This window comes from Cricetulus griseus, chromosome 7 (assembly GCF_003668045.3).
Source record: "Cricetulus griseus strain 17A/GY chromosome 7, alternate assembly CriGri-PICRH-1.0, whole genome shotgun sequence".
Taxonomy (NCBI): domain Eukaryota; kingdom Metazoa; phylum Chordata; class Mammalia; order Rodentia; family Cricetidae; genus Cricetulus; species Cricetulus griseus.
In genome coordinates, this window is record NC_048600.1 from 103584195 (window position 1) to 103597321 (window position 13127).

At 43.5% G+C, this 13127-nt stretch overlaps 1 protein-coding gene across 4 annotated transcripts in view; it reads right to left on the reverse strand.

Moving 5' to 3' along the window:
• Positions 1–5845: 5845 nt before the first annotated feature.
• The window catches only part of Stxbp4 (syntaxin binding protein 4), a 152512-nt gene continuing 145230 nt past the window's right edge, over positions 5846–13127 (reverse strand). For 3 of the 4 annotated variants that reach the window (XM_035447410.1, XM_027426264.2, XM_027426265.2), the window contains one exon: positions 5846–10148. In XM_035447410.1, coding sequence (XP_035303301.1) covers positions 10141–10148 — 8 coding nt within the window. In that variant the 3' untranslated portion in view covers positions 5846–10140. The remainder of the gene's footprint in view (positions 10149–13127) is intronic. The other variant, XR_004770715.1, reaches the window with a different exon arrangement.

Consider the following 13127-nt stretch of genomic DNA (forward strand, 5'->3'; position numbering starts at 1 on the left):
CTGACAGTGCAGCTCTGACTCTTCTCATACAGGTAGAAAAAGGCTGAGGCACTTGGCCAAGGCACCATGGCCAGAGAACAGTCTGCAAATCTCCTTGTGCTTTTGTTGCTTGCCCATTGGTCCTTCACATCTGTGAGAAAAGAACAAGGGGCTCTGGAGGTAGCTCAGTTGGTTACTTGCTTGCCGTGTGAGTGTGAGGACATGAGTTCGGATCCTTAGCATCCGTGTTAAAAGCTTCTTGTGGTTGTGCACATATACAGACAGATCTAGAGTTGTAGGGGATGGGGTAGATGGCTCCCCAGGCTCACTGGACAGCCAGTCTATCCAATTGGTGGGTTTTGGATTTATTGAGAGACAGTGTCTCAAAAAATGAGGTCGCAGGTGATGGAGGATGACATTTGACATCAACCTGTGGCTTACACACATGTGCACATGTGCATGCACACACATAGCACATATACACACAAATATGAACAGTACACATGCATGCATCTTATTATGCCATTACCCAGTGCATTATTAATAGTTCTCCTGAGACACAGAACCAGTTCTATATGTATAACTACAGAGATAGAAATATACAGACAGATGAGCTATAGCTAAACATAGATGTAGGCCAGGTAGTAAGCTAAATATTTAGCAAGCTAGATGATAGATAGGTAGGTAGACAGACAGACAGACAGACAGACAGACAGACAGATAGATAGATAGATAGGCAGGCAGACAGACAGACAGACAGACAGACAGACAGACAGAAACCAGGGGATGCTCAGATGATTTTGGAGGCTAAGTTCTCCCACAATATGTTGTTTATAAACCAGAGATCCAGGAAAGCCAGAGTGTAATTCAGTGGATGTCTGTAGTCCTGAGAATCAGGAAGCCAATGGTGAGACTCCGAGGCTGGGGCCAGAACCTGTGAACTTTGGTGTGGGATGGCCTTGATGCGGGGCTTCACCTGAGGCTGAGGTCTCATGAACTGGACCCCTGATGTCTAAGAACAGATGATAAGAGTGCCAGCTCAAGAACAGGCAAAATAATCTCCCTTCTCTCCCTGTTGTTACTGGACTTGGGTACTCAGCATATACAATGATGTTCACTGCACTGGTGAAGGTGAACACCCTTAATTTAGTCTACTGATCTGAATGCTAACATTGTAGAACCACCTTCACAGACATATCCAGAAATATGTTTCCCCTGTTCTGTGAATATATCTCAATGCAGGAAAAGTGACACATAAAACCAACCATGGCACCCAGCTGGAAGTCTTTCCCTGCTTTACCCGTATTTTCAGGACAGTACCCAAGCTTCTCCAGAGTTTCAAGACCATCTGAGGTATGACCTCTGGAACCTTCTCTAAGATTATTTCAAACCATGCTCAATGTCTGTATCCCACCATCCACCTGAAAGCTATGTTCTGGTTATCCTAACCCACACAGTATCACACTCTCTCACTTTTCTGCCGTTACTCCAAAGCATCCTGTAGCTGTGCACTCTTCCATCTGGCTGGATAAAGCTCACAAATGAGTTCCGGGCCATGAACTCTCAAAAGATGAGAACTATGCACATCTTATCCACAAGCAGCACCGGTGTCCCTAAAAGATGTGCAGTAATTACGCATCGATGACGAAATAGATGCTTGGCTCATTTATACTTAGGTTCTCAGTTAATGTCTTCCGGCTTGCAAATCAGAAATCACTGGATTATTCCTTGTCCTGGCTGCTACCCATCTGCACCTTCAGTTTCGTCTGTGATCATCTCCACGTCCTGGAATGAGGCAGAGCCCTGGGGACCAGCTTCCCTGGGAATTCCTGCTATGTGTTTCTGGGAAACATCCAAAGAAGACAGGACAGGAAGGAAAAGAAAGGGTATAAACTCAAAGCTGCCCCCTATCTGTGTGCCCCTTGCATTGATGCTGTAAGTATGGCAGGAAGACTTCTCCACAGCTCAGTTTTCATTGTCTCCCAGAGATGTGTGTATCCATATCCTTCAATCCTCAAAGCGGAAATGGCTTCTACCTCTATTATGGTTAGTAGCTGAGGAGAGTTCTTCACCATCACTTGTTTGTTCTCTGAACCACCACCAACCTACCTATGAGTTGTATCTTCGTTCAGACCATCTGTGATGGATTCTATTTCCTGCTTGGGTTTTGGTACATGTAAAATTATGACTTCCAAGTTCTCTGGGATGGCTTCTGTCAACTTCAGATATTTGAAAGTCAATCTCAAGAGATCCCCAGATTGCTGCTTTATTATACATAGACGAGAGTTTCCAGAAATCTTGCTATAAGATTTCTACTCCCTGCTAAGTTTCAGCATTTCTGCTATGAGCAGCTGTCCTTAGAGCTCAGAAATCACACTCTTCCACACTGGTGTGGTATCTGTACACCTATATAATTCAGCATGGTGGATAATCTCTCCCTATTCTTTGAAATTGCTTCTTGGTGATTTCAAAATTTTCCTCATTTCATTTGACTTATCACTTGACTAGCCTAGTGGTTCATTGGTGGAGGTCACATCCACACCCCACACTTATATAATCCCAGTATGTAACTATGTTAGAATTAGACGTTGACATGCAAGTTGCAGATGTTGTGTGTCTTAGCATCAGTAGTTCTCTTTAAAGATGTATTTTATTATTTTAGGGTTGTTTTTAATTTTAGTGTGTGTGTGTGTGTGTGTGTGTGTGTGTGTGTGTGTGTGTGTGTGTTATGTACATTAGTGCAGATGCCTGAAGAGGTGAGAAGATGTCATCGGATCCCTGCAGCTGGAGTCTGTGTTCCACAGTGCATGAATGAAGGTCAGAAAAGGACAGGCTTACACCACAGGAACTACCATTGCCTACCCCTGGGAATGCCTAAGCTGATGCCAAATGAAATGCATGGGATCTCTCTTGGGAAGACAAGGCTGCTCACTATAAACCAATAGATCTGGCCATAAATGTCCTTTGGTTTGCTATCTTACAGAAAGTCTAGGCCTGGACTGCCCAGATTCCAAGGAAACATTATTATCCGTTCAATTTATATTTTTTTCCTTCTTGAAGAAAAAATGCTGAGAAAGGTGAACTTCCCCACTGTGAACTAGACTGGTCAGGAAATCCAGCGGGGCTAGTTATGTATGGGATGATTTCTGTACTTTCAGGTAACTATGGCAATACACAGCTCCCATGTGCCAAACCAATTCTTCAGGACCATGACTAATTAATTCACAAGAACAGAAGTTGCCTTGAAACACAACAACCTTGTCTTTTGGTCTTAGGGTTTATCATCTTCCCTTGCACACCAAAGTCATTCTGCTGTGACTTTTTGAATCCTTGGGCACATCAACACCGTCTGAGTATGCACTTTAAAACCTGTCACCATAATCAAGCTGTGCGTTTTATGGCCACACACTTCCTTCTTCATCGAAATCCATTATATTCCCACCATTTGTGGGACTAGTTAGTACAGACATGATTAGTTCATTTTCTCTTTTATTCAATTTGTCTTTTCCTGCCAGAGCAGAAAACAGTTCTAAGAGGTTTTGAAAGGTATAACTCACACTTTTACTTCCTTCTGTAAATATCTATTGAGTTTTATCTAGTGTGAGGTTAAAAAACAACAATATATGGACTCTGACTTAAAGATCCAGGGTGCAGAAGATGAGACACATGTTTTGCATTGACAAAATGAATTGCAAATTCAGTGAGATACACTTTTTATTGTTTTTTTTGTTTTTAAAGATGCGGGTTTCTTTGTATAGCCTTGGCATTCCTGGAACTTGCCACCCTGTAGACTCAGTTGGCCTTGAACTCAGAGATAGCCCCCACCCCTGCATCTCCAGCACTGGGATTACAAGCATACAGTGTCTTTTCCACATGGATTCCAGGAGGTTAAAGTTGCTTCCTCTTGACTGAATGTGTCATCTCCACAGCCCTTTACCTGACCTTTTACCATCAACCTCATATTACTTTTACTAATTTTAAGTTTGATTTTTATTCTTCCAGGGCAGGTTGGGCAATCAGATCAGTAGCTGTGTCAAAACCACCCCTGGAGAAAGAGATGTGGTTTCAGCAGTTAAGAGCATATAGCTGCACATAATTGGACCAGAGTTAGGTTCCCAGCTCCACTTGGGGCAGCTCACAACTACCTATAACTCCAGCTCCAGAGAGATTGGATACCTCTTGCCTCTGTGGGTATCTGCACTCACATGACAAAGCCATAATTAAAAATAAAAACATAAATCTTTATGAATAAAATACCTCCCTTGTTCCTAGTCCCTCATCGCCAAATTGCTCTCTGGCCCCTCCCCCACCCCATTTCTTCATCTTATGGTATTCATTGCTTTGTCATAATGTTGTTTTGTTGTCTCCCTTGGAAATGGGAGTAATAATGGACCAAGCTCCATGGGGGACCTATCTTATTCGCCTTCAGAATGCAGCACGGTGCCTGCTACACAGTAGATGTTCAACACGTAGTTGCTCAGTATAATGTACCACCCATAACGAAGACAGTTTCCAGTTTAGCTCCCACCCCATTGTGTTCATTTGTTCGGTGAAACACCAAGTGCCACACACTTGGTTAAGCATTAGGGGTGCAATGCAAGACTCGTGCGACTGTAGCCCTCGAGTGATTTGCATTTTAGGCAAGACATAGACAACTGAAATTAACCAAAGCCTTTTCCACTTATTTCCCTCCTTTATCACATATTTAAATGACTACTCCTTTTAACATTCGTTGCCTCGAGAGAAGATGCGATGTAAGAAAAGAGTGCCAGCACCATAACTAAGTGGGAAGATGGAAATGACATGCTTTCTAAAGCAGACCTGAGGGCACTGTCTAATCAAGACAGGCGTTCCTGTTTGTAGCTAGGAAATAGTTCACCTCACGGGCTGGGAGGAAAAACAGTCATTAGTGGGACTCAGAGAGGGACACCTGGACCTTATCCACCAGGCAAACTTTCAAGGTACCCCACTGATGTCTCTTAAAGGGCAGAGGAAAAGCTGTGTCTCACTGTTTTCTTGGGAACAGTGGCATGGTGTATCTGGGCACATGAAGATCCGGGCAACTTCTTCCATCCCATCCACAGTCCCTTCCAAGAATGGAAGCATTCCTGTCTGTTTGTTTCCAGATCTTTCTCATTTTGTGCCTTTCTTCTACACCATACCTGTCCACATGAACCTACCCCTCACACCTCTCAGAATTACCTTTCTAAAGCACACATTTGATTCTCTTGCCCCCTTGGTCCTCTTCATTATATCCCTGGCACCCTTTACTTAATGAAATCTTGATTTTTCTCTCCAATCTCTTTTTTCATCTACAAAACTCAAATATTCTGCTGTATCTGGAAAGTTCCTCCTGCCTCATTCCTTCATCTAATTCCTCGATGCTTATTGTATATATTCTTTGAAGTACAAGCACACCCATGTGCTGGTACAGAGCCCAGAGGAGAATATAAGGTGTCCTGTTCCATCACTTTCTGCCTTACTTCCTTGAGACAGGGTCTTTTGCTGAATCTGGACCTTTCGGTTTCAGCTAGACTGGCCGGCAAACCAGGGGAATCCTTGCTTAGCATGTAGGCACTCACACCTGGTTTTCTATTTCCAGGATTGTGGCTGCACTGAACTCAGACCATTGTTCTTGTGCAGTAAGCACCCTTCCTACCTAGCCAAATCTACAAGTCTCAGCTTCAGTGGGAGATGAATGTTTCAAAGATTAAGGGGGAGTGTGATCAAGGAAGCCAACACTTGACATCTGTCTCTGGTCTCTACATGCTCATGTACACACACACACACACACACACACACACACACACACACACAAATCCACCCCCCCCACCATGGGGTGAGAGCAGGAGGGAAGAGGACTACATTTAGTATTTATAAAATCGTTTTACTGATACAGTGATATTATATGTGAACAGCTATGGCTAAAACATCTTGGATAGAACATTCCTAAAGTTATGTTCCACAGACATATTCTGTTTAATTCTTTAAATTCCACAGGCATATTCTGTGCTTTTCATCATCTTGAAAATTATACACAAGACTGTGAAAGCTGTATTAATGTTTGTTCAGGTCTTTCTGCATAAGTATCATAAAAATGTCAAGTGTGTTGACCCTTCAAAAGTTACATTTTGCTTACCATAGAGAAATGTCCCATTTCTCCCTAGAAAAAGGCTAATATTTTCTGATTGTGCAAGCACTTTATGAATGTGCTATTTGACTCTCTATTTTGACAGCTGCCTTTCATTTGTTATTGGAGAACCTCTTCCAGCACGTTCCTTCTTACCCTTTTCTAGCCAAGGTAGTGGTGGTGGTGGGGGGGTCAGCAATTTCCATAATTATTCAAATTTAAGGGTTTCTTAAGGAAACAAATTCCTAACTTCTTACCCTATACAGAAAAACAAATCAGTAGTGTGTGTGTGTGTGTGTGTGTGTGTGTGTGTAGAACTATCAGGGCATTGACCGCTTTGCTTTGGGAAACTGTGCTACCCAGAATGCTCCTAACACCTTGGTTGGCCAGGCATCCAGTAGATACTTAGGTGATGCAAGCTGGGACTGTGGGAGCATGAGGAAGTATTGCTACTGTTCCACAGATGGAGAAGTAAAGGCTCTTGTACTGTATGCATAAGAGTGTGTTCTCTCTGCTAATTTAGAAGCGACTCCCCATCATCATTCTATGTAAAGTGGAAAACAATGAGAGCAGTGATATATTTGAAACACCGACTTATTCACTGCTGGACTCTCCTGTACAGAGCAAGTCAGTCTTGGATGCTAAAGAAATGCTACAACCTAATGATTAAAACACCACATTTTTGGATAGGGATGGACAGGCTCTTCTTTTGGGGACAACACGTTGACTGTACTCAGTCACAGTGGCTCACTTATAAAAGTCTCCACACTACAGACAGCAGCATTTTAGTGCAGGGACACTTGAAGAAAGGGTTTTAACGAATACACAAATGCTCAGTATGACACTTGTAGGAAGGAACTTCAAGTAGCCTAAGCTTTCATTAATAAGTTGTTGAACACACAGACAATGAGCATTCTTAGAGGTGGTAGCTTATGCAGATGTTTGAAATACAATGGAAATGCCTATAGTGCTATACAAAGATGGGCCACAATGTACTAACTCAAAGGTGAACTTTTGAGGTGGACATACTTGCCTTTGAGTGAAAATATTCATTGAAATATTGGTGATGGCAGCTTCCAGAAAGTGAGACAGGCTATTTACTCAACCCAATTTATTTCCACAGTACTTTCATTTTTCTGAAAGGAAAATAAATTATTTTTTAAAATTTATAAGCTAAAATATAACTATAATTCTGACTTTCAAAATAATTTTATTTTTAAACCAACCCAAGAGACGGTCAGCTGTTGCCCTACTTTGCCCTGGTACCCAGAGTGCTGGTCACATTGCTAGAGGCACATGAGCATTTTGAGGGAACAAATGAGTGAGGATGGCTAGGCCTTCCCTTGTCACACTAGGAAAATGAGGCTTGTTCCACAACTGATGGCCAATGCCACACTAAAACACGCACTGGGAGGGATGTAATCATATTTTGCTCCTATAGCCCAGAATGTGAGTGGGTGTATCAGTGAAGAAGCATTTCTGATGGGTGACCACGGCAATAGGGCTAATTTAAGTTGAAAACTATCAACTTCCCCATAGGAAATTCAGGGTTCTATCTGCATCAGAAAAGCATTCCTACTGAGCCCTCTTGAGATTCTCCAAGCATCCCGCTTATCTGCTGTGTCTCAGTGGGTGTTCACCTGACTCAGCTAATTCAGGGCCCAGGAGAAGCTCAGATGCACCAGAACCTGTTGGAATGCTTCTTTCTCCCGGGAATTCTTTTCTGTGAACCAGGAAGTCTCTCTGACTGAGTGCTGGAGCCTTGTAGAGCTGATTGAATGCAAGCAACTCTTCCGAATGGTTTACAGGAACCAAAGGCTTGCCTGGAGGTCCAGCGTCAACACATAGGCATGGTGGGATCTTTGGGCCACGACCACTTCTTTCTGAACCTAGGCTTCTACACAAAATGGGGATGGATCCCTATGCTTCTCCACTTATGGGTGGCTTTAAGAAGATATTTGGTGCTGAAATCCCAGTGCTTGGGATGCTGAGGCAGAGGGGTTTCACAGGGAGAAGCTACCTCAAAATAACCTTCCAAAAGAAGATAATAAGCTAATACATGTTCATAGTACACATGAACACATTGCTATGTGTGGTATAGAATGCTCAGTGAAGAGCACTGAGTTTTAGTCCTTTGATTATATATTTGACAGAAACAGGGAGGGATTGGTACATGCAGCAGAGAGGTGTGGAGTGCCACACACACACACATGAACACATGGATTAGAGACTGCATCTTTCAGGATCCCATCTTAGTTCCCCTTACAAACAAGGGAGGAAGCTCTCCAGTGGGCTTGGGGATCTCCTAAAAAGAATCCACCTTTCACAACATAGGTACTCTCTTATAAAAGAGTGTGTGTTCACCTCTTGGAGACTTGAGGAGACAGCTCCCTCTGGGGCTGATCTCAAAACTGTCCCCTCTGAAGCTTCCTAGTTAGTATCCAGACAGCGGGTGACAAGAGGGGTACATTTGCTCCAGCCACTTTGTCTTTCTCAGGGTTAATGACTCCTTGTCAGTCTGCATTTGACTGGCTTTATGTTTGTCCTCAAGACCTAAAGTAGGAATCCTAAGTGTGTTCAACTCAAATCCCCAGTCTTTCATGTACGTAGAGAGGTATAAGTGAGTATGATGCCCATGTGTATTCTCCATATCCATGCCATATACCAGGTGAAACTCAGTAGAAAACTTAGGAGCTAGGAACCGATGCTGACTTAGGTGCTAATCGACTGTAGGAACTCAGTGACTCATGTATAATGTGCCTTTCTTTACGTCAGGGTTCTCACTCTGTGTTCTCGGGAGAGCTAGGCTTGCCTAAGCAATGCTGGGCTGCTTCACTTGGCTCCAGGCCTTCGTTCTGTTACAAGCAGCCTGGCAGGATTTTAAGAGATACCTTTATTGCTATCAGCTCTCCTTAGATGCTCCTACTGGCAAGGGTACCCAAGCATGGCAAACCACTGGCATGATCTTTATTTTAGAAAACATGAGCCATGGGACAAAGCCTGCTGACAAGATACAGAACAGTTGGTGGGTATCCAAGGGTGATGAGGGGGTGGGCCCACAGAAGGAGAGAGTGGGGTTAAGAAGAGGCCATGATTGACTCGGAGGTGTCCTCTGGATTGCGTGGAATGCACAGCTGTGGACCCAGCTGCATCAACAAGGAAGGTGCTCTGCTGGACTACAACCTCTCTCTGTGAGGCCAGTCAGGAGCAGGGCAAAGGGGACTGACTGGACATGGAATCAGAAGATGAGGTGTGAGTCTTAGCCCTGGGCCAGGATGCTCTGTCTCTCTGAAGCACTGTTCGTCCAGCTGAAGTCATGAGTGGAAATGGCCAACAGATCAGCCCTATCCCCATGCTGTCTGGTTTAAATAAGATGAGGGTTGAAAGCATATTATACATGATAGAAGTCTCCTAACAATGCAAGTTAGATTGGGTCTTATGAGTTACAGATACAAACAAAAAACAAAGGTTGTATTCAGCAGCCAATGGGGTAGCCATATAGCACCCTTCCCAAACTTTCTCAGATCACTTTCCTAAACTGTGATTAGAGAGAGGGGATTATCAGAAAAGAAGTAGTTTCCTATGTTCATATAGCTTTCCAATACAAAATTTTGGTATAAAAACCATTGCATCTAATACCAAACAATGAACTACATACTAAGTTACATAGACCTAATTATATAGGAAAAATTAGACACAGACAAAATCTAATTATATATGACTTCAACAAATGCACCTAAATTATTTTCAAAGAACTAGTACAGTGGGCAGCTGGTCTTTAACATGCGCATAGAAATACCACAGTTCCAGGTTGACATCTCGCCTGGCAGAATGTGCTGGATTCCTGTTTCTAAAGCTGTGGCGTCTTGTGTATGGTTGTGCACCTGGACGGCAAAGCCGGAAGACTCTGAAGTGCCATTTCCATCAGCTTTTCTGGTCTGTCAGCTCTCTGGGACAGTCCTCTTCATTCTCCTCTGAGCAGGACAGGTTCAGGACACTCATCACAGGATGGATCCAGGATGTGGTCTGTGTTACATGACTTGAGAAGAATGAAGGGTGCTGATTAGAATGGGAAAGACTCTTTCTACCAGCCAAACAAGTACCAATCCTGGGAACACTGCTTCTACCCGGTTGCCAGCCCTCGGGACAGGAAGCAGTTAGAACCGGATCCAGTGGTGTTAGTAAGTCTTGGAGATGTTTTAGGGGTCTTCAGTAACCATGAATGCAGATGAATGTATCACCTTGAACTGCCTTTTCCTCTCCCGATGTTGTCTGTGAGCATGTCCTACGGCTGTCTAGCTGTGAGCATCATCTCTGAAGTCTGTTTCCTTTTCCAATGTAATGGTCTGGTACGCTGAAATAGCTTCTCTGTCTCAGTTCCATTTCCTTCCTAACTCACTCTCCACTCCAACCCAGAGACCTCCCTAAATGAAAAAGCATACACTGTCATTTACCTGGGAAACTCTCGGTTCTAACCGACTCTGGGTCATACACATTCTACATACGGTATGATTCTGGGCCACATTTCTCCTCCCTGGGGAGTTAGTACACACTAACTTCAAAGAAACAAATTCTCCTTAAGATTCCTCCCATCTGAACCCATTGTCGCCTCTCTAATTTTCCTATATTATAAATGCATGTCTATTGTCAGCCTGCTTGCAGCTTAGGAAGCTCCCTGACAGCAGGAACTAGGAACTGTTTTTTTTTTTTTTTTTTTTCCCCTCTCCATTTGTGGTGCCTGATGCATTCTCAGAACAAATGACTAGGGTCCTGAAGAGCACTGTGGGAAGAAGGAACAGAAGCAGAGGTGGGGAAGAGGCACGAGGGTACGGGACAGTTTAGGGAGTGGCAGAACACCATAAACCACACCCCCACCTGGTGAATGTGTATTTCAGGTTCCCAACTCAGCTTCCAGCTGTATGATTCTTCTATGTCCATTACCATTTGCCTAGCCTGTTGGAGTGAGGGTGGGGTTGGAAGGACATTTTATAAATGTATCTTTCTATAGGAATAGATTGCTAATAGTTTCACAATGGGGTAAAGAACTTCAAGTAGTTCAAGAGTAACTGTGGACAAGGCCCGGGTTATGTATCTTCAAAGTTTCCAGAGTTTGAGTGTACTTGGTGGAGGGGGACAGATAACACTTAAGATCAATGAAAAGCCTATATAGACACCTACTATTGTGGAAGCTTCCTAGAATACATCCAGATATAAAAGCTGATTAATGGTACATGCCAATCCCACATATAATAGACTATCAAATAAAAAGCTCAGTGTCACTTATGGCTTACTTACTTTTGAGTTATGGGGTTCCATAGATTCCCCAAGCCCCAAACATAACAGACTGTAGCCATTGCTCTTATTTTCCTTCCAGACAGTAAGATCCTATTGCTGAAGACACTATATATTTGAGTCATGGGACATGGAGGAATTTAAGCTGATATGGACCCGGAAGGTTCTTCCCTACTGGATAGCTTTCACAGTGCTGAACGCGTTCTATGCATGTTACCAGGGAGAAGTGTCATGAATAGTCTTACCCAGCCACGAACCCTGTGAACTTCAGTGACAGGTCTGGCAAGATACACCCATTGGTGACACCAATATTACAGGAGTAACCAATATTTTCTGAATGGATTCAAAGCTTGTTCCGTAAGATGGAACTCATGCCTGGTACTGTCTATGGGGCTAAAACCCCATGGCTGTCTGGGCCATAGGCTGTAGAGAAGAACCTTTACCTATTATTCTGCTAAATGGACATAGTAATAAAAACTGCCCCCTAAATTCTTTTTTTTATTAGTTTTTCCTATTTTTTTAAAATTATTTTTAGTTTTTTTGAGGCAGGGTTTCTCTGTAGACCAGGCTGGTCTCAAACTCACAGAGATCCGCCTGCCTCTGCCTCCCAAGTGCTGGGATTAAAGGTGTGCACCACCAACGCCTGTCATGCAACACCACTGCTTGGCTAAGTTCTTACCTTCATTCCATATAGATGAGCACATCTCTCAACCCTCATCATGTGACTAATACAGAAATCCACAACTGCTTAACATGCAGACAAGAAGAGACTGTGGGGTGTTCAGCTCTAACTGAGACATCATTTCCCCCAACCCCCCAAAGGTTCAGGGATCATTGAGAAAGAGACGCTAGAAAGAGTCACAGGCAGTGATTGTCTGCAGTGGAAAAGTACTTGCTGGACATGGCAGAGACGCTGCACATATGAACTCCCAGCAGCTGCGACAGCATGCATTGGATCTGTACAAGATCAAGCCAGCCGAAACCCCTGCCTAGACAGGAGCTTTTGGCACCCGACGGCTGTAGGAAAGGGCAGAGTCAGTTTTCATCAGGGATTTGGCCCCTGAGGGGCTACTCATCCTCTAGGGGATTGTCCTACATGTTCTACATGCATGCATGTATATACAGATAGTACTAAGTAGACTCAGTGAGCTTAAAAAAAGAAAAAGAGAGCATGTGAGGTTGTGAGGGAAAAGTCATGGGGGTGGTACAGGAGGAAAGGGAAAGAAGGGAATGGGGAATGGATTAGACCAAAGCACACTGTCCACATGTCTGAAATTATCAAACAATAAACAAGACATTAAAAAGGAACCGTTATTCAGGAACTCTCAGCAGTAATTCCTATGAACACTGTTTTAAAAATGTTTACAGGGATTTCTTATGAAGGTTAAACTTACTGGGGCATCAACTCAGCCTGGACTCAGCTCCTTTCAAGGACCCTTTGTGGCCTCAACTGGGAGGACTGTTAAAGAAATACTAAGGAGAGTAACCAAGAGGGCTGGGACGCCACGGCAAGGTGAGAGGGACAGGCACCATCCTGCACAGAGTTTGCGTTCAAAAGGAATGTGCTGGATAATATTGCTTTGTGGGTCTGACAGTCTCAGAATCCAGAGCATTTGATGCTTACCAGCACAGTTTCAATGTATTGGTGCCGCTCAGAGAGTGTCCTTTAAGTTATTTTAAACACTCATTCCCTTATAACGTTACCCGAATGGGGAGAGTAGGAGGC